The sequence below is a fragment of the Hyperoodon ampullatus genome, assembly GCF_949752795.1.
Source record: "Hyperoodon ampullatus genome assembly, chromosome: 1".
Lineage (NCBI taxonomy): Eukaryota > Metazoa > Chordata > Mammalia > Artiodactyla > Ziphiidae > Hyperoodon > Hyperoodon ampullatus.
Genome location: NC_136914.1, coordinates 59,721,314 through 59,746,414, shown reverse-complemented (window position 1 = coordinate 59,746,414; position 25,101 = coordinate 59,721,314). Strand labels below are relative to the sequence as shown.

The following is a 25,101-nucleotide window of genomic DNA, read 5'->3' as shown; positions in this document are numbered from 1 at the left end:
CCCCGGGCGCCCAGGCTCGGACGGATGCTGCGGGCAGGGGGCGCTGCGCAGGCAAACGTGTGCCGGGTACCATGGCGACGGCGCGGCGCGAGCCCCCTCCCTCTGGACGGGGAGGGCGGGCAGCGGGCAGCGGGCAGCGGGCAGCGGGCAACAGAGCCGGGAGGGTAGCTGCGCTGCTCGGGAGCCTTCAGCCCCGGCCGCTGCCCGGCCGCCTCCGGGCGGCAGGGGGAGCGAGACCCCGCGCAGGGCTGGGGCCTGCGAGTGCACGCCCCTCCGTCCGCTTCCGCCGGGCCCTGGACCAGAACCGCCAAGCGCAGAGGCTGGGGCGCGCGCCAGCAGCCCAGCGCCGGAGACCCGCGGTCCCCTGCTGGCTCACAGGGGCCCGCTGCCTCCCTCCGTCGTTGACTGTCCCAGAGCGGGCCGGAGTGGGCAGCATGGAGGGTGAGTGACCCCGGGGCTGGGGCTGGGGCTGGGGGTGGGTGGGTACCGACTAAGGAGCAGTGAGCCAAGAGAGAGGAAAGGGACTGGGGAGTCTGATGGGGGCTGTCCAGAGCCCAAAACTGTGACACTGTGTGTATGTGTGTGTGTGACAGACAGACACACACTGAGAGAAGGAGAGAGAGAGAGACCTAGAGGGCTCTGTAGTGTGTGTGCGTGAATATGTATGTGTGAGAAACTGAGAGAGAGAGGGAGGGGGGAAAAGACCTGGAAGCCTCTGTCCCTGTGTGCATAGGACGCTCCCTCCTGCCTGGGCAGGGGATCCTTTGAAACTGGCAGAGGACAGCTTACCTATTAGCTTTAGAGTAATTGCCATCCCTTCCAGCAGGCAAAGTCACAGAGATGGAATTCTACACAAGATCTCCTCAATGCAGAATTTCCCTCCCTGGGAGAAAGGAGAGGGAACTATGGACCTGACCTCCAGGACTTTAAGGGATAGGGACCCCAGGCATAAGGCTGCTTCCTCCAGCCTTACCAGGTGGGGGTCCAGACGCCCCTCTCAGCCAGTGTAGGAAGGGAAACCATATTTGGGCAAAGAAACTGGAGGACTGAGGGCTGGTCCACTGGCTTGCTGGGTGTCTTTGGGGTTTTGCTTAAACCTCTCTGTGCTACTGGTTACCCATCTCTTTAACGGAGAAACTTACATTCAGCTGGCTTCACAGAGTGGCTGTGAGGGTAAAATAATACAAGATGTGTTGAACAAAATCATACCTGTAAAAGAAGGCTGCTCCAGGAGGTAATAAAACCCAGAAATGCCAAGCAAGGCATTGCAAACACTGCTGGCAAGAGAGAAAAGGGAGTTTTACAGAACATCATGTGCAGCTGCACTTGTAGCTTTCCAGTGAGTTAGGGTTGAAAACTGCACACACACAAGATACAATGAGAAATGCAGAACCAAAGTGTCAGTGAACGGAGGAAGCCAAGGAAAACTGGTGAAGACAGAGCAAAGAGCTTTCAAAGTCTACGTAAGGATAGCAAATGAACCTGCTCGGGGCTTGGGCATGTGGTGCTCGTAACCTTTACGCACCAGGGAGAGCAACCAGCGCAGGGCACAGGCAATTTTACTTCAAATGGTGGAAGGAGGAAATTGAAGCCCAAGGTAGGTGATTGGATAAGGCATCAAGCCACATACAATCCAAGCCCAGACAAATGACATCCCAGGGACCTGGAGCCATTTGCAGATGTAATTATTGCCTTAGAGGAAATGTCAGAGAATGAAGGAAGTGCCAGAAAACTGAAGATGGGCAGATGTCCTGATTTTCAGAAAGGAAGGAAAGGTAGATTTTAAAAAAACCCTAAAGTGCTCAGATTAATATTGACCTCTATTAAAATTCCAGAATAAATTATCAAACATATAGTGAACACTTAGGAGACAATAAAGCAATCACACATCTAAGAATTTTTTTCAAAGGATGCCATCCTGTACGCTTGCAAAGATATGTGCCCAAGCATTTTCATCACACTGCAAAATTGGGAATCATCCAGATGTCCATAAATTAAACGATGAGAACACCTGCAATGGCATGCCGTATAGACATTAAGAATTATGTTTAGGATTTTATTTACTGGCACGAAAATATGTTTACTGCCTACTGTGAGTAATTTTTTAAAAAGCAGGTTTTAGAACACATGTTTAGTATGATCCCCTTTATGCAAATTTACATAGGCTTATTATTGGATGTATATGTAAAGTATATGCAAAGAGATGGTCACTAACATCTTTGGGTGCTCATGCTTCCGAAAGCATACCCTAAGAGAGTTTATGCCTGGAAGCAGAGGTCAGGAGAGTAAGATGGGAAAGGGAGAAAAGGCAAGAACCTGAACCAGGTGTGTGGACAAGCTGGGTTCAGCTATGGGCCAGTAGGGTTCTCTCTCTCTGGTCGCCTTCTGAGAAAAGTGCCGAATGCACCTGAGATTTTCACCACGCAAGATGGGGAGCTGACTGCTGTTTGTTCCTCTCCACTGACTGCTGTTTGTTCCTCTCCACTGGCTGTACTCCCACACTTCTAGATTGCTCCCGTTTGTGGCTTCAAAGAAAGCAAACCAGAGAGAGCCCTGGTGCAGGCTTGATGAGGCACTGGAAGTGCAGGGAACTGTCCACCCGGCCAGAATCTTTGGGATGTGGCTGGGAGCATCACAAACACGTCGGCCATGAGGGTCATCTCTGGGTGTGAAATTCCAGGGATGTTTATTTTACTCTCTTCTTTTGTCGTGCTCAGAACTGCTTTATAGTAAGCACATTGTTTTTTTTTATAAAAACAAAACAATCTTTTTCAAAAAGAAAGAAAATAATGTAGTGGTCATTAGGAACATATTCGTGCTCACTAAGAACAGATCAGGCTAAACCTACCACATTTCCTCTTTCAGACTGGGTTTCCAAGAGGTAGAAAGATGAATTACGAGATATCAGCAGGACCCTGCTAAGTTCTCTCATGAGAGCCCTGTGAACTGATGGAGAGTTGCGGGAAGGGGGCCGGAGGACCGATGGCGGGGCTTTCATTAAGACTTTAATGCAGCTTAGAGGTCCCTCGGACTCTGACCCTGACATGACATTAAATAATTTAGAGGGAAAATAAAAGGCATGCTCATCAAATCTGTGGATAAGAGCCATGACACCCACACGGCAACAGTTCAAGATTTAAATGAAGGGTAGCTTAACATTCTGGAATGCTGGATCAAAACCAAGAAAGTGAAATGTAAATGGAAGTGAAATGCAAAGTCCTGAATGTAGGTCCCCCCCAAAATCAATTGCACACATTTCAAATAGGGGAGATCTGGCTTGTAATCTTGAGGAAAGTTTCTGGAGGGATCAAAATGGATTGACAGTGAGATGGGTCTAGAATCATGCTTGCTGAAGAGACACTGAGATGTTCAGGGTGGGGAAAAAAGGCAGGGAGAGGGGATGACCTTGGGGACAGGTGCCCATTCTTGTTCTGTGTGGCTCCAGGGAGCAGAACTGGGGCAGGTGGGGACAAGTTACAGTAAGACAACTAAACTCAACAACAGGAAGAACCTTCTGTCACTCAGAGTTGGCCTAGAAGCTGTGTGCTTACCAGGTCTCACTGAGCAAGGGTCACGGACTGGCCGGATTACTGACTGGAGGGCAGAAGGAGGTATTCTTGGGTGGCTTGCCCCAAAATAGGATCTGGATGGTCTCTGAGGGCTTGCAGACAGACACCGCAGTCTGCCCAGCCTCCTGCAGAGCTGCTGGGGTCAGTGGGCAGTAGTCCCCCTCAGGCCTTCTACCCTGGGCCTTGGCTGCATGGTGTGCTGTGCAGTGAGACAGCAGAGGACAGCAGTCCCCACCCCACCCCCAGCCCAACCCCAGTCTAGCGGCGTCCTCAGAGCCCCTGGAAGCCTCCACAGCTGCCTGCCCGGCCGGGGAGCTCCATGGCTGAGGGAGGCCAGAGGCTGGGAGGATGTCTGCTCACACTGCCTGGCGGTGGGTGACTTGTGGGGAAGTGGCCCATGCGAGGGAAGGTCACTGGAGAGAGGAGGGGAGAGGAGCAAGCTAGCTGGTGTCCCTCAGGCACGGGACACAGAAGCTTCTTGGAAGTCCAGGGGGGTTCTGCTTTTCCGTGCCCCCAGAAATGCTGCCAGAGACACTGTCAGAGTTGAGAACCACTGAAGTAGTGAGTATTTTAATCATATTTATCAGAGTTTCCTTCTGATTAGAAGGGTTAAAACTCAGGTTAGTGAAAAGGAAAATAAGAGTCACTTAAAACACCCGCTGTGAATATACACTGTTAACGGTTTTGTTTATTTTTTGTCATTTTTTTTTGGAATGACACACACACTTTTATACGGAATACAGTTTATAATGCATGTACATACTATTTTGTAAGCATTTCAACCTTGGCCAGTATTTTCCCTCACACCATCAGAACTTGTTCTATTCCTTAGGTAAATCCCTAGAAGTGGAATGCCTGGCTCCGGGTGTGGGTCTGGTGTCAGGGTGCTGAATGGATGTGCCCCACTTGCAAAGCCTGAGCTGATGTGTGTCTCTCCAACGCCCCGCAGTGCACAGCCACCCTCTGGCATCACTGAGCGCTTTTCCTCTCTGTGAATATGATTGATGGAAAGCTTACCCCTGTGTTCTTTTAAAATTGCATTTCTTTGATTACAAACAAACTTTTTTGTCTCATGTGTTCATTAGTCATTTGTACTGTGTTGTGTTCTTCTGTGGCTCACGGCCCAGGCTGTGTTCACCCAGGAGGCTCTTGGGAAGTGGGTGCTGAATGGTGAACCCAGGTCTCTAGTCTGGGGCTGAGCTCCCAGGTGGTGGTACCAGGGCAGACAAGCAGGTGGCTATAACGATAAAGGTATTAGTGGGAGAGCTGTGAACTCAAAGGAGTACCCAGATGGATTCTGTGCTCAGGAACTTCATTTTGGTGTTGATTTATCTTTCAGGCTTTGCAGGGAGGCCCACACTAAAAGTATTATAAAAATATCATGCTCAGATTCATTGTGCAGTTTAATACTGTCAGCAGGGCTGCTGCTGGGCTAACACGTATTGAGTGCCATGTGTCCCACATTTTGCCGAGTTCTCTTCATACGTTTTCTCACTCTTTTCAGTAAGTGTGAGCTTATCTCCATTTTGCCAGTGAAGACTTTGGTTTCCAGAGAGGTGATGACTTACCCGAGGTCATAGCCAGGAATTGTGTGTTTCCACTTTAAAGCTGAGAACAATAAGCTCCCGCATAGATGAGGAGGTGTCTTAGTCAGCTTGGGCTGCTATAACAAAATACCATAGACTGGGTGGCTTATAAACAACTGAAATTTACTTCTTACAGTTCTGGAGGTTGGGAAGTCCAAGATCAAGGTGCCAATCCAGTGTCTGGTGAGGACCCGCTTCTTAGTTCACACACGGGCTCCCTGTGTCCTCAGGTGGTGGAAGGGGCAGGAGAACTCTCCGAGGTCTCTTTTATAAAGGCGCTAATCCCATTCATGAGAGCTTTCCCTCATGACCTAATTACAGTTGACCCTTGAAAAACATGGGTCTGAACTGCGTTGGTCCACTTATACCCAGATTTTTTTTTTCAGTAGATGCATACTACAGTACTGAACCATGTGTGGCTCGTTGAATCCATGGATGTGGATCCACAGATACGGAGGGCTGACTGTAAAGTTATATTCGGATTTTTGACTGCACAGGGGTCCGAGCCCCTAACCACCCCATGTGTTGTTCAAGGGTCAACTATACCCCCCAAAGGCCCTACTTCCAAATACCATCACACTGGGGAAAAGGTTATAGCATATGAATTTTGAGGGGACACAGATATTCCATCTATTGCCTGAAGTCACCAGGAAGGAGAGCTGGGATTTCCCAGTCTGTGTGCATCCACTACCTTCAGGGTCTTTGGTCCAACTCCTTTATCTGTGGTTCCCAGACTGGAGTGTCCATCAGAATCACCTGGAGGATGTGTTAAAACAGAGATACCTGGTTTCTGGTTCCCTGGGGTTTCTGGTTCCCTAGATCAGGGGTGATTCCTGAGAATCTGCATTTCTAGCAAGTTCCAGGTGAAGCTGATGCTGCTGCCTGGGGACCACACACTGAGAACCAGTGCACCCCCATCTTCTCTCTGGCCCCAGACTTTCAGTGGCTCACAGCTGGATCTCTCAGATCATCAGAATGCCCTGGAGATAACCATTATTATACCCTGAGACCTCCAGGAAGCTCCCCGAGTAGAGGAATGGCTCAATTGGGTTCAGTGGGTGAAATTTTCACAGGCTGTAGTGTATCCGCAAGGGCACCAGGCACATCCCAGGAAGGACGAGTCCAGGTGTTAATGAGGTCTCCGGCTGCTGGCTTGGGGCCGAGGTCAGGTGGGAGCCCTGCCTGCCTCCAACCCATCTCACCACAGGCCAGGGGAGTTGCCAGGAATAGGAAGCAGTTTTTCCTCCTTGAGAATAAATGCCGGAAACTGGCCTAAGTATAGAGACTGATGCTCAGGCTCAGCCGAGGGGCCAGGGATGGGCAGGGTTGCGCCCAGACACTTCTCAGGGCCAAATGAAAGGCAGTGGGGGAAACAGGCAGACTAGAGTTTAGCTGGGCAGGTTCTGGCAATTTCCTCTACCCATCCACACCCACAGATTTCCCCAAGTCATGCGGGTTGATTTTGAGGCTCAGCAAGGGTGAGCTATCTGGGGAGGCTCCCAGCAGACTCTTTGATGGGGGTTCTTTCCAGAGGACCCTGGAGAAGGCCTTCCAACACCAGAAATGCCAGCCTTGAGCAGGACCCTGTCACCTGATGTCAGGATTTGTCTTTCCTTCCTTTTTCTCCTCATACAAATATTTATCAACAACCATTTAGTAAAGCATTTACAATTGTCAGGCCCTGACGAGATGCTGGGGATATGACCACCAACGAAAGAGTGAAGATCCCTGCTCTCCAGGACCTGACTTTCAAAGGTGGAGGAAAAAAACCAATAAACCTGGAAACAAATAAAATATTGGCAGATTGAAGAAAATAAGCAGGATGCTGTGAGAGATAATAATGGGGCACCTAAATTAGAGTAATCAGGTACAGGCTTCTCCGAGAAGACAATGTTTAATTGAAAGCTAAAGGAGGGGAAGAGACAGAGGGAATAGAAAGAGATAAAGGCATTGAGATTGGAAAGAGCAAGAATGTGTTGGAGGCATCACGAGGTGACCAGAGCACAAAGGGCAAAGGGGAGAGTAGCAGGGGGTGAGGCCAGTGATGACAACAGGAATCAGACCATGCAGTAAAGAGTTTGGATTGTATTCGAGATGCAATGAGGAGTCTAGGCAATAATTGTTAGTGGCTCCTGCTGAAAACATTGGTGAAAAGCTAATGGGGAACTTGACAGTGGAGGGATCAGGCTGACATCACCTAAGCCCACTGATCAACCTTAGCATTAAGAAAGAGACCACCAGGTGGCCTAGTGGTTAGGATTCCGGGCTTTCACTGCCGCAGCCCAGGATTCTGCAAGTCGCGTGGCCAAAAAAAAAAAAAGGAGAGACAGAGAGAGACCATCAGACATAATCAGATCAAGCCTCTAGATCTAATTATCATTTATAGGAAATGCAGGGGACAGAGAGTAGAACGTGTAAAATGACATCAAGAGGGAACAATCAGCAAAATCCAGTCTGTGAGAAATTCTACAGACAAATGACCCAGACATTTATATGACAAATAAATTGCAGGGGGCCAAAAAGAAGCAGAGGGAAAACCTAGAAACTAAGAGAGACTTAAGAGCCACATTAACCAAGTGCAATGTGGAGATGGCGATAGATTTTACAATAACAGACCTCTGGGCTTCCCTGGTGGCGCAGTGGTTGAGAGTTCGCCTGCCGATGCAGGGGCACGGGTTCGTGCCCCGGTCCGGGAGGATCCCATGTGCCATGGAGCGGCTGGGCCTGCGAGCCATGGCCTCTGAGCCTGCACGTCCGGAGCCTGTGCTCCGCAGCGGGAGAGGCCATGGCGGTGAGAGGCCCGCGTACCGCAAAAAAAAAAAAAAAAAAAAAAGAATATCAATAACAGACCTCCATGAATCACAATTCCTGCTTCACACCCCTTTTGCAATGTAATGTTGCCACTCTTTCTATCAAGAGGTAGAAAATGTTTCTCCTTTGGCTTGAATCTGGGCTGACATTGTGACTTGCCTTGGCCAACAGAATGTGGCAGAAGTGATGATACGAAAATTCTGGAGCTTAGATCTTAAGAAACCTGTGGCTTCTTCCCTTGTTGTCTTGGAACCCTGAGACCACCAAGCTAGCCTCTCATGAAAAAGCCCAGTCTAGCCTCTTGGAAAATGAGAGGGCACATGGAGGAGCACTAAGACACCATAGCATCAACCACCAGCCATGTGAGGGAGGTCATCTTGGACCTGCCAGCCCCAGCTGAGCCATCAGATGACCACAGCTGCATGAGTGACCCCGAGAGAGACCTGCAGAAGGGCCACTCAGATTACTAAGCCACAGTGCCATGTCACTAGATTTGGGGGTGGTTCACCACATAATACGGAATAGAAACAGAAACCTTGTTTGGATCCTGACTCAAACAAACCTATTATTTAAAAAATTCTGTAACAATGAGGGAATTTTGAATGCTGGATAATTGATAATATTGTGACATGATGGTTAATTTTGTTAGGTGTGATAATGATACTGGGTTATGGATTTTTCTTGAGTCCTAATTTTTAGAGATACAATCTGAAATATTTATGAATGAAAGGAAGTGATGTGATTGTGCCTCAGTATAATCCAAAGAGAGGTGTGGGTATGGATGAAACAAAATTGGCCTTGAGATGGTAATTGTTGAAGGTGGATGATGTACACATGGGGGTTCTTTATACTATTCTCTCTTGTCATGGTTCATTAAACTATATACTCTTGTATATATTCACTATTACATTCTCTCTTGTACATGTTTGACATATTAAAATAAAGATGTTTGGGTACAACTGGATGCCCTTGGAGGGCCTAAGCAGGGGAATATCATTTCCTCTTCTCACTGTGCACCCAAAACTTCCAGCTTCACCCCCTCCACCGGCAGTCCCTCCACCCCCCTCCTAAGTGCCCCGCTGCACCTGCTGGTCCCTGTGGCCCCCACTGTGCCAGGTCATCGGCCTGTGCTCCCCCAGGGTCTTTCTAGCCTCCAGGTCCCAAGCCTCTGGCCATCCTCCAGGCCAGTGGCTGAGCTCTGGATGCAACAGAAGATTCCCCTAAAGACTCCTCATCTCCTAGAACAGGCCACATTCAGTCCCAGAGGAAGGCAGGAGGAGAGTTTACAAGACATCATGAGTCACCATAACTAATGACTTTCCAGAAGAGCTGTGATTGGACACTCCGCCGCTCCCTTCCATACGTGTCTAGAGAGACACACACTGAAGCCTGGGATGAATTAGAGACACACAGAGCAGGGCCAACTCTGTTGCAGACTCCTATGTCCCCTTGAGGGAGTCTGGGAACCCCTCTGATCCCAGTTCTCCCATTTCAAATGGGGCTAATACCTAACCTGTTTACCTCATGGGATAATGGGGAGGGTTAGATCAAATAATAGACACGGAAGCGCTTTGTTAAATGCTGTGCAAATGAGGCAGCTGATACCACCATGGGAGGAGGTAAAGGATGGGTGGTGGCCTTGGCTTTGGATGGTCTTCCGGAGAATTTAATGTGTGCCTTCTTTGATCCTCAGCCCTGGTTCAGAGTCCCCTTTCGTTCTCTCTCCCTCTACTGCCTTCTTGCCTTCCCCAACTAAAGTTCTGTGGAGATGATGATGAGGGGCATCAAAGATGTTGAGGGTCTAATAGTTAGGATCCCAGAAGAAAACAAGCGGTGCACTCAGAAAGGATTTAACAGAAGAGCGTTTAATAGAGAGACTTTACAGTGGGCAGGGGAAGGCGAGAGAACCAGCAGGGATGGTGACTCACCCAGCGACTGGCAGTCACAGGAAGCGGTCAGTGCAGAGAGGGAACGGTGTCACTGCGGCTCTGCAAGAGCTGGAGCCATGGGAGAGGAGTCACCCAGCAGGAGCTGTGCCCATAAAGACAGCCCCACAGGAGAGCTGGTCCAGGCAGGGATGGAGTCAGGAGATGAATACCCTGACATCTCTCCTCCATTCCTTCAAGCTCTTTCAGTGCCTCCCATTGGCTGAACCCAGTCAAAAACCAGAGGGCAGGGAATAGAATCTAAAAAAGAGTGGATATATGTATACGTATAACTGACTCACTTTGCTGTACAGCAGAAACTAACACAACATTGTAAATCCACTATATGCCAATAAACAAACAAACAAGCAAACAACCCAGAGGGCAAGGGAACTTGGGTCATATAGTCCTGATGTAATGTGGTCCTGAGAAGTCAGCCTCTGGGGCAGAGAGCAGGGCTGAGAAGGATGGAGGCTAGATGGGGCAGAGGGGGATTGTGTGCAAATGCAGAAGAGCCAACATTGGGAAATGACATGAGTGGTGGACAAGATGGGGTGGGAGGTGTGAGATCAGGGTTTGAATGGCTGTGGGGTAGAAGCCTTGGATCAGTGCATCCAGTTGCAGCTGGAGTTGAGTACATGATCTGGGTGTTAGGGCAGGGGCAGGGTTTGGAGCACAGAAGGATCTCGCCAACAGTGAGAAGTCAGTCATCTCTTCTTCACCTAGGGTCCTGACCCGTGTGCTCCTTTGCTCCTAGGGGAGCCCTCCCAGCCTTCCAACAGCAGCCGGCCTCCATGTCAGAATGGGAGTGATGCCGAAGCCAACCCTGTTGCAAACCTCACCTTCTCCTCCTACTATCAGCACTCCTCCCTGGTGGCTGCCATGTTCATCGTGGCCTACGTGCTCATCTTCCTCCTCTGCATGGTGGGCAACACCCTGGTCTGCTTCATTGTGCTCAAGAACCGGCACATGCGCACCGTCACCAACATGTTTATCCTCAACCTGGCTGTCAGCGACCTGCTGGTGGGCATTTTCTGCATGCCCACCACCCTTGTGGACAACCTCATCACTGGTGAGTTGGAAGCGCTAGAGGCAGCAGGAGTACTCCTACCCCTGAAATCATGGCTGGACTGGTCTCTTGGCCGAGATGCCACTGTCTCAAAATCTCAAGACAGCCTTGTGGCTGAGGGATTAGACTAGAAATAATAGATATAATGAATTAATCATTTTCTATGTTCCAGGCATCGTGTGATTTACTCTTCCTGCATGATCTTAACTAATCCTCACAACAATCCAATGAAGTATGCGTTATTGTTATCCCCAATGTATGGATGAGAAAACTGATGCTCAGAGTGATTAAGGGGCAGGTCTGTAGTTTACACAGCGAAGTGTCAAGTCCCACATTCACACATCTGTATTTCTAACCACTACACTGTTCAATCCTACTCTCCCAGGTAGCTCCCTTGGGCAGAACTAGAACCAGCGGGAAGAAGTGGGAGGGAGGCAGGTTTCCTCTGAATAAGGACCTAAAAACTTATTTGAGATGTTTTCCAACAAAAGAGTGTTCTCTCGTACAGGTATTGGGCTCCCTGTCACTGGGAGTGTCTAAGTAGGGACTGGCTGGCTGTTTAGCAGGGATGTTGTAGAAGGGATTCAAGCAGAACTAGACCACCCAACCTCTAAATTCCTGCCTATCATCCTGCAAATATCAGAAGGATCCTACCGTCATCTATTCTCTCTCCTGTGATTTGCCTTTCTTACTTCAGAATAAGCCTCCACAGACTAACTGGTGGGAAGGACAAGTTTCCAGAGCTGTGGAGACCCCTAGAGGTCTGCGCCTGCAGGTTCTGAGCTCAGAGCTCCCAGGAACTCAGGATTCAAATGGACAGCCCCATTTGGAGTGACTTAGCTGACTTGAGGCTGGGGGACTAGCAGCCTGTGTTTCTGTAGGTTCCAGGACCCAGAAAGTGGAGCCTGGGCTGCCGGCTTCCCCTCGGCTGTACTGGCTGTGCCTGGTGGGATCTTTGATCACAGCTGAATCCCAGGTTCTTTCAGGGCTGCTGAACAGGAACTGCATCCTTCTTGCCAAAACACATAGGCAAACATAGGCATGCATGCACACACGCGCAGAGGTGCACACACATACAGGCGCATGCACACACACACACCAGTTAACAATGATATGGTGAGGTCACTAGTGGGTTAAGGTGGTGTCTGCTGGTCCTTTTCACATGTGTAAATTTAAAAAATTGTTTAAATTGGCAACACATTCACATGGTTCAATGGTCAAAAGCTAACAAAAGGTATGCAGTGAAAAGTGTTCCTTCCACCCCTGTGCTTTGGCCTTCCAGCTCTCTCCTGGGAGGCAACCGATGCTGCCCGTGTCTTGTATCTCTTCCCCAAAATATTTTGTGTAAGTACAAGCACTTTCCAAAAATATTTTATATAAGTATAAGCAAATTAAGGAAATGCTAACTTTCTAACCAGTCAGTTCTGCACCTTTACTTTTTTCCTGCTTAAAAATGTAGCATGTAACTTGTAAATAGGGTTCATTAAAATTAACTTACATAGAGTAAGTTACTCCATACTAATAAATGAAAGAGGTTTTTATTCTTTTTTTTACAACTGTTTAGAATTCCATTGTATAGATATACTACAATTTATTTAACCAATCTCTTTTTGATGGGTATTTACGTTGTTTCTAATAGAATCTTCTGCAAGAAAAGAAAACTTCACATAGCTTTTCTTTCTTTGTTTTTGTTTCTGTTTTTTGAATTCAGGTGCAGAGTGTTGAATTATTCGCATCCACTGTTCCTGGCACTACGTGACTTCACTGTGTTGGGAAGCCCCTTCTGTATTTTTATTCATTCCCTTCTGTACCCTTACCCCACTCCAAACCCCCTCCCCCACTGATAGGCAAACACTCTATTAAATGTAATGTTTGTGATTTGCATGCATTCTTACAAAATGTGCATTGTACATGTGTGCATGTTTTACAGTTAAATATTTTTGTTAAGGTATAATTTAACATACAGAAACTCCACTCTTTTTAGTGTACAGTTCCACAAGTTTTGACAAACATATACAGTCATGTAGTTACAATCAAGATATAGAACAACTTCATTGTCCCCCACAACTCCCCCTTGTTCCTTTGTAGTTGCTTCTTCCCTCTGCTCCCTGGCACCATTGGTCTGTTTTCCTGTAGGGACAGAAAATATCCTTTTGCCTTTGCAAGAATATTATATAAATGGAATCATACAGTATGTAGCCTTTTGAATCTGGGTGTGTTTTGTTTTGCTTTCTTTTACTTTCTATTTTGAAATAACTTTAGATAGAGGTACTGAAAAGTTGCAAAAATGGTAGAGTGTTCCTGTATACTCTTCACCTACCTTCCCTTAATGTTATATTTTTTTTTTCTGGAGGAGATTAAGCTTTTATTTCTTTTAAATTTCTTTTATTTATTTTTTATACAGCAGGTCCTTATTAGTTATCTATTTTATACATATTAGTGTATATATGTCAATCCCAACCTCCGAATTCATCCCACCGTCCGCCCCCCACCCCCTGCTTTCCTTGCTTGGTGTCCATACATTTGTTCTCTACATCTGTGTCTCTATTTCTGCCTTGCAAACTGGTTCATCTGTACCATTTTTCTAGATTCCACATATATGCATTAATATACGATATTTGTTTTTCTCTTTCTGACTTACTTCACTCTGTATGACAGTCTCTAGGTCCATCCACGTTTGTACAAATGACCCAATTTCATTCCTTTTTATGGCTGAGTAATATCCCATTGTATATATGTACTACATCTTCTTTATCCATTCCTCTGTTGATGGACACAGGTTGCTTCCATGACCTGGCTATTGTAAATAGTGCTGCAATGAACACTGGGGTGCATGTGTCTTTTTTAAAAAAATTAATTAATTAATTTTTGGCTGTGTTGGGTCTTCGTTGCTTCGCACTGGCTTTCCCTAGTTGTGGCAAGCGGGGGCTACTCTTCATTGTGGTGTGAGGGCTTCTCATTACAGTGGCTTCTCTTGTTGAGGATCATGGGCTCTAGGCACGAAGGCTTCAGTAGTTGTGGCTCGCGGGCTCTAGAGGGCAGGCTCAGTAGTTGTGGCGCACGGGCTTACTTGCTCCATGACATGTGGGATCTTCCCGGACCAGGGCTCGAACCCGTGTCCCCTGCATTAGCAGATGGATTCTTAACCACTGCTCCACCAGGGAAGCCCTGGGGTGCATGTGTCATTTTGGATTATGGCTTTCTCTGGGTATATGCCCAGTAGTGGGATTGCTGGGTCATATGGTAGTTCTATTTTTAGTTTTTTAAGGAACCTCCATACTGTTCTCCATAGTGGCTGTATCAATTTACTTTCCCACCAATAGTGCAAGAGGGTTCCCTTTTCTCCAAACTCTCTCCAGCATTTGTTGTTTGTTAGATTTTCTGATGATGCCCATTCTAACTGCCCTTAATGTTAATATCCTAAATAATCATAGTATAATGATTGAAACCTGGAAATTAGCATTGATACAATACTATTAACTAATCTGCATACTTTATTTGAAATTCACTCCTTTCCCCACAAAGGAGTCCCCTGGAGTCCTTTTCTAGTCCAGGATCCAACCGAGGGCCATACATTGTATCTGGTTTTTGTTTGTTTGTTTTCTCCAACCTGTGACTGTTCCTTGGTTCTCGACTTTCCTGACCTTGACATGTTTGAAGAATACTGATCAGTTATTCTGCAGAAACCCCAGAAACTTGGGTTTGCCTTATGTTTTCTTACAATTCGATTTCGTTTATGCATATATATATATATTTTTTTTTGGTGGTACGCGGGCCTCTCACCGTTGTGGCCTCTCCCGTTGTGGAGCACAGGCTCCAGATGCGCAGGCTCAGCAGCCATGGCTCACGGGCCCAGCTGCTCCGCAGCATGTGGGATCTTCCCGGACCGGGGCACGAACCCGTGTCCCCTGCATCGGCAGGCGGACTCTCAACCACTGCGCCACCAGGGAAGCCCTCGTTTATGCATATTTGATGAGAATACTACAGAAGACATATTGATAAGGCACACACTATCAATATGTATTAATGGTGGTGTTAATGTTGATCGCTTGGTTAATGTGGTGTCTGCCAGATTTTTCCATTATAAAGCTACCATTTTCCCCTTTATAATTAATAAGTATCTCATAGGGAGATACTTTGAGACTATGCAAATGCCTTGTTTCTCACTATACTTTTACTCACTAAAAGCATCCTTTGGATGGTTCCTGCCTGCAACAGTTATTACTGTTATATTTCCTCGGTGTTGATTTTCTACTTAACATCATTCCCCCTACATTTATTTTACTCTATGGGTTATAACCCAGTTTTACCATTATTTGTTGCTTCAATTGCCCCCAGTTTTGACTATTGGGAGCTCTTTCAATTTGGCTCCTGTGTCCTTTTGACATGCCACCATGGATTTTTTTTTTTAGTATTTCCTTACTTTCTGGCACCATAAAGTGTTCCAGGCTTACCTTGTATGTTCCCTGCTCCAGCCCTGGAATCAATCAACAATTTCTCTAAGAAGGTCTGGTTCCTTATATTGGAGAATGGCATTTAGAAACCAAGACCTTGGCACTGGATGTGATCGCTGGCACTGGGGTTTCATTGCTTCTAGGCCCTCTCGAGGGACAGAGTTAGGAACTATATGCATGCTAACACACACATACTTAACATGTGCATCTTTATCTCTATATCTATCCATCTGTACGTATATTGAAAACTATTATGCCTCTGATTCCAATCTAATATTACAGGATCATTTTAACTTTCCTCTTTTCCTCACCTGTAACTTCTTTCTCTAACAATGAGAAATCTAAGTCTATTTATGCACAATATATTTACTTATTTGTTCAATCTTGGTATACACATAAGGTAGATTCAGTATTGCTAACCCATACCCTTGTGAGGAACACATTTATTAATGAGAGTATAGTGTACATGTATAGTTCTTTTTGTAATCTTATAGTGTACGGTCAAAATACTGTTTTCCAAAGTTACTGAGGTTAGTTTCTTGCTTCCCCATTCCCCTTCAGTGTGGTTATTTTATTCATTTGTAATGCATTTAGGTTCATTTGTTACTGTTTGTGTCCCACTTTGGGTTTCCCCCACATCCTGATGTTAATTAACTTATTTTTTGAAGATGTGAAACATTGCCATAATTCTAAAGAGTCAGATCCATACAAAAAGATATACTCAGAGAAGGGTCACTCCTCTGTCATCTCTACTACCCCATTCTTCCTCATTCTTACTGCCTCCCTGTATAGGTAGCCAATCTCGTTATTTTCTGATCTACCTTCCTATACTTCCTTTGTACAAATAAGCAGATAAGTGTATATTTTCCTATATCCCCTTCTTTCTTACATGAAGGGTAATATACTATAGATACTCTTTGCACTGTGCTTTTTGCATTTAGCAGTATATCTTGAAAACCTCTTCATATCAGTTCATAGAGGTCTTCCTTATTCTTTTTTACAGCTGTATAATACTCTTCTGTGTAGATGTACCATAGTTTATTCAACAACTTCTTTATATGGGCATTTAGATTGTTTCTGATATTTTGCAGTTACAACAATGCTACAATGAATAACTCTGTGCATATGTATTTTGTGTCATCAGAGGTGTATATTCAGGATAGAGTGAGATTGTCAGATCAAAAGATAAGTGCAGAGGTTAGGCATCGCCTAGTTCCCCTCCAGAAGGACTGTATCGGTTTTCATTCCCACCACCGATTCTGAGAGATCCCATTTCTCCACAGCAAATATCATTTGCATTTTAAAAATTATGAATGAGGTTTGAACATTTTTTTCATAAGTTTATCAGTCTGCTCTCTACAGCGATATTGACTTTCCATGACGTTTAATCTCCCTGGCACCCAGACCAAACTCTCACCACTAATCCATAGTGATTTAGGGACAAAGAGACTGTAAATCAATTAGTCTCCCCCTCAGTTTCACATCTGTAAAAAGGAGAGAATAATGGGCCTGCTGTGAGGATTGAGTGAGCCAGTGCCTGGCATCTAGTAAGTGTGCAGGCAGAAAATCAACATGGGGAAGGATGTTGGTGAAAGAAGACCCCAGCCTTGGAAGATGACTCCTGTCTGCAGGCACAACAGACAAGAACAAGGTGGGCCCCCCGCCCTGCCCCCTGGCCTAGAGGGGCAGAAACACTAGGCAGTTACCAACACACAGCCTCAGGTAGCCAAGATGTGGACCTGGCTACTAGTCCTGAGAGCAGGTGGGACCCAGGTCTCATGAGAAAGCAGAAGCTTGGGGATCAGAGTGAGGACATCAGGTAGGAGGGGCTAGAGCTGCTTATACCTCCCCCTACCTGACAGTCAGGCTTGATCTGTCCTAGTGGTTCTCAACTTTGGCTGCCACTCAAATCTCCTGGGTAGATTTGGAAAATACGGTTGTCTGGTGTGAGCCTGGGCACTGGTCCTTTTCCAAGTTCTCCGTTGATTCTAGTGAGCAGCAAGGGTTGAGAACCACTGGCCTAGAACCTGGAACAGGGCTATGGGAGCAGAAAGCCAGGCAGGGCTGGATGGATCTAAAGCTCATAGAGAGAAATCGCTGGTCAGTATAAAGACTGTCTCTAATAGGACTGTCCACGGTGGTATTGGCTGCTCAGTTCCTCACTCCTGGAAGTGTGTAAGCAGAGGCAGGATGACGACCTGGCAGGACATGCAGGAAAGATGCAAGCCAGAGGGGACTGGCCCCGATGGCCGGAGGTCTCTGGCTCTCTGCGAATGAGGCATCTCTCACTCTGGTGGCTTCTGTCATTGCAGGGTGGCCCTTCGACAACGCCACATGCAAGATGAGCGGCTTGGTGCAGGGCATGTCCGTGTCGGCTTCTGTTTTCACACTGGTGGCCATTGCCGTGGAAAGGTGAGAAGGTTCCTGTCTGGTTATCCCGGGCCTGGCACTAGGACAAGCAGCTGTCTCCACTTCTGGGCCTGCCAGGAGGCCGAGGCTGCTCTGTGGTCAGTGGGGCTGAATCCTGAGCCACAGAGGGAAGGGTTGTGGGGTTGGCTGCCTTCTAGACTTGGGGGACTGCAGAGGACACTGCCACCTCCTTCTGGAAGGCCCAGAGGCAGATCCTGAGGAGGTTTAAGAGGGATTCCTGGGCCCTAAGAGGAGCTTGGGGGCAGTCCTTGTTTCCTGAGCAGCAGGCCTCCTTGCTGGTCCCTGATTCCCCATCTCCACTGTGTCCAGCTAGTTCTGGTCTTTCCGCCTCAGATTCCATCAGATTCTCTGATAAGCATGGGTCTGCTAATGGAATGGAGCCAGGGACCAAGGAGGCTTTCTTTGCAGGCAACACATCTGACCCAACTGCAGTAGGTCCTCCTCTCCATCCTCCCTCTCAGTGAGCCCTTTCAATAAGGGTTCACTCCAGGCACTTCCCCCAGGGCGAGGGAGGCAGGCAGGTAAGCTGGAGGGCTGCCTAGCTGCATGACCTTGGTTAAGTCACTTAACTGCTCTGAGTCCCAGTTTTCTCATCTGTAAAATGGTAAATATCCTACAGGGTGGCTGGGAGGCTTCAGTGAACTTCTGTTTGTAAAGCTGATACACACCACCTGGCACAGAGACCAAATGTCAGCTGTTAATATTATTCTATTTCTTCCTTACACCCACACCCTCCTTCTTGTCCTCTTCCCAACATGGGCACCTACTAGCTCCACCCTTTCTAGAATCTAGTGTCTTCATCCTCTCTCCACTTTGGCCCTCATCAAACCCAGTCTTTTGTGACCCAGTGAAGTAGGCAGCTGGGGAGATAGAACTGGGTTCCTGTCTGCAAGGCCACTGATGGTGGGGGAAGTCCTCCTCCACTGATCTTCATTTTGTTGTCATTGTTAACGATAGGTGAGTGTGCAGTGTCTCCCAGTAGTGTTTGGAGTATTCTTCAAGTTCCTGTCTCCTCCAGGAAGCCTTCCTGGTCTGCCCCAGGATTCCCCTCCATCCATTAAGTGCTATTGCACTTACAGCCAGTACTACGTGCTTTAAAAATTATTTGTTCTCTGGCAATTCCTTAAGTATGTGATGCTATGAGACCAGTAGGCCAGAGTCAGGTAGGTTGAGAAAACAAGGCTTGAGACCGGCTGTGGGAAAAGTAGAAAGTGTTGTCAGGCTGGGGAAAGGGTGCGGAGTGGGGAGAGCAGGACACAGTTTGCTGAAGTAGAAAGAGCAACATGGCTGGGAGTCAGCTCTAGGCCTGTGTTCTAGTCTAGGTTCAGCTCCTAAACTGCCCCATGACTTTCTTAGACTAATTAGATTGGCATCTTCGACCAGGAGAACTGGGCACAGGTATTTTTTTAAATGCTTCAGGAGATTCTAATGCACAGTGAGGGTTTACAGCTGCAGGTTTATATGGCACAGTGGGGCAACACAAATCTGGGTTCAAGGCTGGTCCTTGCTACTTGCTAGCTGTGTGACCTTGAGCCAGTTACTTATCACCTCTGAATACCAGTTTCCTCAGATGTAAATTAAGGGTGTAATAATAATCACTGCTGAGACATCCTAATGAGGAAATGGTGCAGGTCTGTCCTAATTTTGTGGAGGCACTGTTGGAAGGACGCTGGCCAAGGTGACATAGGGACAACCTGTCACGTAGACTCTACACCTGAACTCCCAAGATTTTCTGGAGAAGCCATAAACAGCTAAAAATTGTTTTCTCTAATACACCTACCCGATCGGCCTACTCAAGGACAGAATGTGCGGACTTATAGCTCTGCAACCTGCCAGCTAATGTTTATCCCCCAAAGTGCACAAACAGGATTCAGCTCTTGTAAAACCCTCCTTTTGCCTTTGTTGCCTGGCTACTCAGCCGAGGAGCTGACTCCCCAACAGGTGAGAAACCAGTTTGCTTGCAAACGAACGTAATTAATATCTGAGCCTTCTTTGATGCCGCCTAAGGTGAGACATCGAAGGTGGAGTGCCCCTACCCCGCTCCCAGCCCTCCACCCTCAGTCGGGGATGGCTTTCATCCCTGGGGCCACTGGGACCCCTGGGACCCGTCCAGACCCCCGCTTCTCTTTCCTCCGTCGCCGCAGGTTCCGCTGCATCGTGCACCCTTTCCGCGAGAAGCTGACCCTGCGGAAGGCGCTGGTCACCATCGTGGTCATCTGGGCCCTGGCCCTGCTCATCATGTGCCCCTCGGCCGTCACGCTGACCGTCACGCGCGAGGAGCACCACTTCATGGTGGACACCCGCAACCGCTCCTACCCGCTCTACTCGTGCTGGGAGGCCTGGCCCGAGAAGGGCATGCGCAGGGTCTACACGGCCGTGCTCTTCTCGCACATCTACCTGGCGCCGCTGGCGCTGATCGTGGTCATGTACGCGCGCATCGCCCGCAAGCTGTGCAAGGCCCCGGGGCCCGCGCGCGCCGGCGAGGAGGCGGCCGGGGAGGGCGCCCGCGGCGCCCGGCGCAGGGCCCGGGTGGTGCACATGCTGGTCATGGTGGCGCTGTTCTTCACGCTGTCCTGGCTGCCTCTCTGGGCCCTGCTGCTGCTCATCGACTACGGGCAGCTGAGCGAGCCGCAGCTGCACCTGGTCACCGTCTACGCCTTCCCCTTAGCCCACTGGCTGGCCTTCTTCAACAGCAGCGCCAACCCCATCATCTACGGCTACTTCAACGAGAACTTCCGCCGCAGCTTCCAGGCCGCCTTCCGCGCCCAGCTCTGCCCGCCGCCGCGGGGGAGCCACCGGGAGGCGTCCCAGCGGGCTCCTGCGCACGCGGGTCTTCGTGGAGGTGCAGCCCAGCGACTCGGGCCTAGCCTCCGAGTCGGGCCCGAGCAGCGGGGCCCCCATGCCCGGCCGCCTCCCGCTGCACAGTGGCCGCGTGGCGCCCCCCTGGCTTGGCCGCCGAGGGTCCCGTCTTTTCCCATACGCCCCTCACCATACTAGCTTGGGACGTTTGAGTGGGACATGGAGGGCCGGCCCCTGAACCCGAGGGCCCGGGCTGGACACGTGACACCCAGGCATGCTAGCGGCCTGGTGTGGTGTTAGCAGAGGGTGCCATGTGCCTCCCTCTCAAATACAAGGTAGTGAGCAGTTAGTTGCTAGTGGAATCTTCTCTGCCACCTCCCCCCTCAGACAGAGGCAAAGGAGGGTAAGGGGAGAGGAGCCTTGTTCCCTGAAAGCCCTTCTGTGTGGTAGAAGCCACCGGCATCATCTCACTGAATTCTCAAAACGCTTTCGGAATAGGGGTTTTTCATCCCCCTTCTGAAGACGTGAAACTGAGGCTAGAAGAGATGGGGCCAGCCCAGTCTCAGCTGGAAGCCCTACAGGAGTCTGTGTGCTTCCAGTGCCTGATGGTTTTGACCATCTCCAGCTGTCTCCAGAAGGACCCCCGGAAGGCGAACACAGTGAAAAGTGTAAATCCTAATTAGGCAGCTGGGAAGAAGTGAAAAGCAAGGCTGGCCTGTCCATCGGATGCTTGGTGTCCACGTCCTGGTGTCCTGTATGTATGATTGAAGCCACTCCCCTGACCCCTTCCCAGGAGAACATAGTGTGTTCTGTGTAGGTTTGTCTTGTTTGTTCCAGGAAGTGTCCAGGGCCATTCTCTTCTCCCCAAAGTACCATTTACAGGACGTCATGCCTGAGCAGCTGCGGAACTAGCCCTGGGGAGCCTGCATCAGTTTCAGGCACTCTGGGTCTGAGCCCAGAGAAGGGTGGGTCTCTGTCCTCCCTCCTCTCCTCATAGGGCCCACCACCATGACGGCGGCCCAGGTGGGAGCTCACAGTGCGACAGGCAGCTGCAAGGCCACAAGAGGCATCCGTTTATTTATTCATGGACAGGAGGAAAGGAGGGCATAGCACCCACTTTCAGCCTTCTGAAACACATCTGCTCACTGGAGCTGCACGTATAAGCCTTCCCCAAGGCCTTTTCCCCTGCTCCCTCCAGGGGATTGCAGGGGAGAAGTTGGCCAACCAAAGCTATGGTGTCTTCTGGGGCCTCTGGGATGACAAACACTAAACCTCCCCCTGGCATGGATAACTTGTGTGCCCTAAAAAGGGATGGGGACCATCCCTTGTTTGCTCTGGCTCTCACCCAGCATATCTGCATCTCCTTGAAGAGAGAGGCTTCTCTCCAGGAGTTGGGATCACCTTGTGATCCTTGCACGGCTCCAGTAATCTGCAGTTAACTGGGTATTTCCCCCTCATCTCTATAGAAAACGCACTGCTGCCAGAATTTTGGTGAATAAAAAAGAAACATTTCCAGGGCAGAGAATGTGACTCTGAGGCTCCAGTAGTCTCCTTAATCGACACACGATGACTTAAGACTTAACCCTGTTTACTCCATTCTAAGTACTAGATGTAGGGGCAGAAGAAAATTCCTAAGCCACTGTACAGTGTGTTCTCCAAGCATGTTGCCAGACACTGTCTCATTTGATCCATACAAATGAGGCTGAAGGAGATGTTGCTGTTTTACAAAGTAACTGAGGCTCAAAGGGAGCAAGGTCACGAGCCACAGAGGGGCAGGGTTTGGGTTAGAATTTGTCTTCTGGTTTCTTCCCGGGCCCCTTCCTTCTTTTTAAGGAAGGTGGATTGGGGAGGAGAGCTGGAAATTCCCACAAAGACTTTTTGCCTGATGGTGGACCAGAATGCTCACAGAACCAGAATCCCCACCCTCAAACTCTTGGTCTGGGAAATGAGTCTATTGTATTTACTTTTGTAATATCTGGCCTGAGCTGTTCTGTGTATGCTCTCTATGACCCATGTATTGAGCAGGCTGCCAAGATCCATCATGACCCCACCCTGGTCAAGGTGTCTGGAAGTGATGGATGAGGGTCTTAGGAAAGGGTGTGCCATCCTGTCCCTCATTAGGTAGTGCATGTGTGGGCCCCATTTCTGGTGCTGTATCAGTGTTCTGTGTCACATAGGCCAGAGGATTCCTGGCTGCTTCCTGTAAAAACTCTGACTCCAGGCTCTAAAAATAGACCAGAGAAAGGGCCCTCTTAAACCCAAATGCCTGTCCCTGTGGCAGGGGGGGAATCTGTTGGGAGACACTGTCTGGTCTCTCCTCTGGTGTGTGTTTCTCCCTTAGCATGGTCTCCCCAACCACAAAATCACAGCCTTTACAGCTGGGGGGAGACCAGGGCACTCACCCAAGCCAAACTTCTATCAAGGCCCCTTTGTTTTACTTCCCCCCAAAGATGCCATGCTTTGAAAGATTGGGCCTGCCAAAACAAAAAACAAAAAATCTGCACTAGGCCATAATTCATATATTTGCTGTTATTGTTATTTCTTTTAAAAAAATCTGTCAAAGGCTATGCCTGCTGGTTCAGATTTGATTTGAATCAGGCATGACTTGATGCTTTCATGAGGGGTGAGGCCTTGTGGGTACCTGTGGAATGTCTGGTTTTTTGTGTATGTGGCAAAATATATACAACATAAAAGTTACCATGTAACCATTTTTAAGTGTACAGTTCAGTGGCATTAAGTGCCTTTGCATTGCTGTGTAACCATCACCACTATCCGTTTCCAGAATTTTTTTAACATCCCCAACTGCAATTCTGTACCCATTAAACAATAACTCCCCATTCCTCCCTGCCCCTGGTAACCACCATTCTACTTTGTCTCAGTGAATTTGATTACTCTAGGTACCTCATGCAGGTGAAATCATACAGGATTTGTTCTTTTGTGATCGGCTTATTTCACTTAGCGTAATGTCTTTCAAGGTTCATCCATATTGTAGTAGGTGCATAATTTCCTTCCTTTCAAAGGCTGGATAATATTCCATTATATGTATATGCCAGTCATTATCCATTCATCCATCGATGGACATTTGGGTTGCTTCCTCATTTTGACTATTGTGAATAATGTGTGGAGTTTTAAGATATTGGAAGTAGCTCCTGAAAATAGGGTGTGTGTGAGCCCTGAGGACAGATGCCGTAGGTTGGGACCCAGGATCTTTCCCAACTTGGCATTTATGGGTGATGAAGCAGAGGCTCAAGGAAAGCTATGATTTGTCTCATTCCCCTGTGCCCACCCCATCTGCTCTGAGCTTCTGTTGGGCTTTACTTCTTGACTAGAGTAGCTAGAAAATTGTATGCTCCCTCCATGAGGTCATATTTTATGAAGGTATTTTTATAAGTGTAGGTTTATTATCCTGGCTGGAATCCTGTGACCCAACAAACACCTGGGCCCTGTCAGGGGCCTTGTCCAGTTACCCCAAGGCACACAAGGGCAAGCAATATGGACTTCACCCCATGTGCCATCCTTTGCCTACAAGCTGGTTGGGTCGCCTAAGGTGACTGCCCTTTCATAGGCAGCAAGTTTGGAAATGAATTGGATGTGTGATAGGGGAAAAGGGCCAGAGGCCTGTTGACCCTGAGCATCCCCACCCCAGCGAAGCTCTTGAAGGGACTCCGTGTCCTGTCCTGCCATTGGCAGCATGAGAGATCATTCTAATCATGGGTCTCCACTGAGGAATGGCCTCTTGACTTGACCAAGACCATGCAGCACTCAACAGACCAACGTGAGCTGGAGGCAGATGCCTGGCCTGGACCCCGAAAACCACAATCTGCCCAGCCCTCTGCCGAGGACTTTCTCCTGGGGCCTGGAGGACACATGAGTTGACTTAGGTTGGAATGGAGGGCAGAGTTGGCAACTAGGATGAGAGCCCCCCTATCATTAGTCTACTGTGTATTCATCCAAAAATCCAGGTGACAGCCAAACTGAGAGCTGGATGGACAAAGCATTCCTATTAAGCTCTGTACCTTTTTCCATCTGTTTCCTCAGCTCACCCCTCAGAAGTGCCACTGAGGAAAGATAGATGAGAAGGAGGTGACCCAAATGGGCTTCACTGCAAGCAAACAATGTGGAATCAGCAATAGACTTCTTGTTGAACAAGCCAATTATTTATGTTTCTGGCATTTTATTGTTGGTGTTTTTCTCTCTCTACACAAATACTCCATTGTGGAAATTTTACAAAATTTAGAGAAGAAAATAAAAAGCACCCAAATCCCACCACAAGAGATAAGTATGGAATCATTTTCTATGCATATATATGTTTTAAAATTTTATAACAGCTTTATTAAGGCATAATTTGCATACAATAAAATTCACCCATCTTAACTGTACATTTTGATGAGTTTTAGCTATTGTATACAGTTGTGTAATCACCACTACAATCAAGATACTTCCAGCATCCCCCCAAAA

General features: G+C 48.1%; 1 protein-coding gene across 1 annotated transcript; it reads left to right on the top strand.

Annotated features, from left to right (window-relative positions):
* Positions 1 to 71: 71 nt before the first annotated feature.
* NPFFR1 (neuropeptide FF receptor 1) lies at positions 72 to 20,855 on the top strand (the record flags this gene model as incomplete). Its single annotated transcript, XM_079710706.1, is given in 6 exon segments — positions 72 to 441; positions 10,649 to 10,963; positions 17,727 to 17,826; positions 19,989 to 20,645; positions 20,647 to 20,782; positions 20,784 to 20,855. Coding segments are annotated over 6 exon segments (1,650 nt in total).
* Positions 20,856 to 25,101: the final 4,246 nt, after the last annotated feature.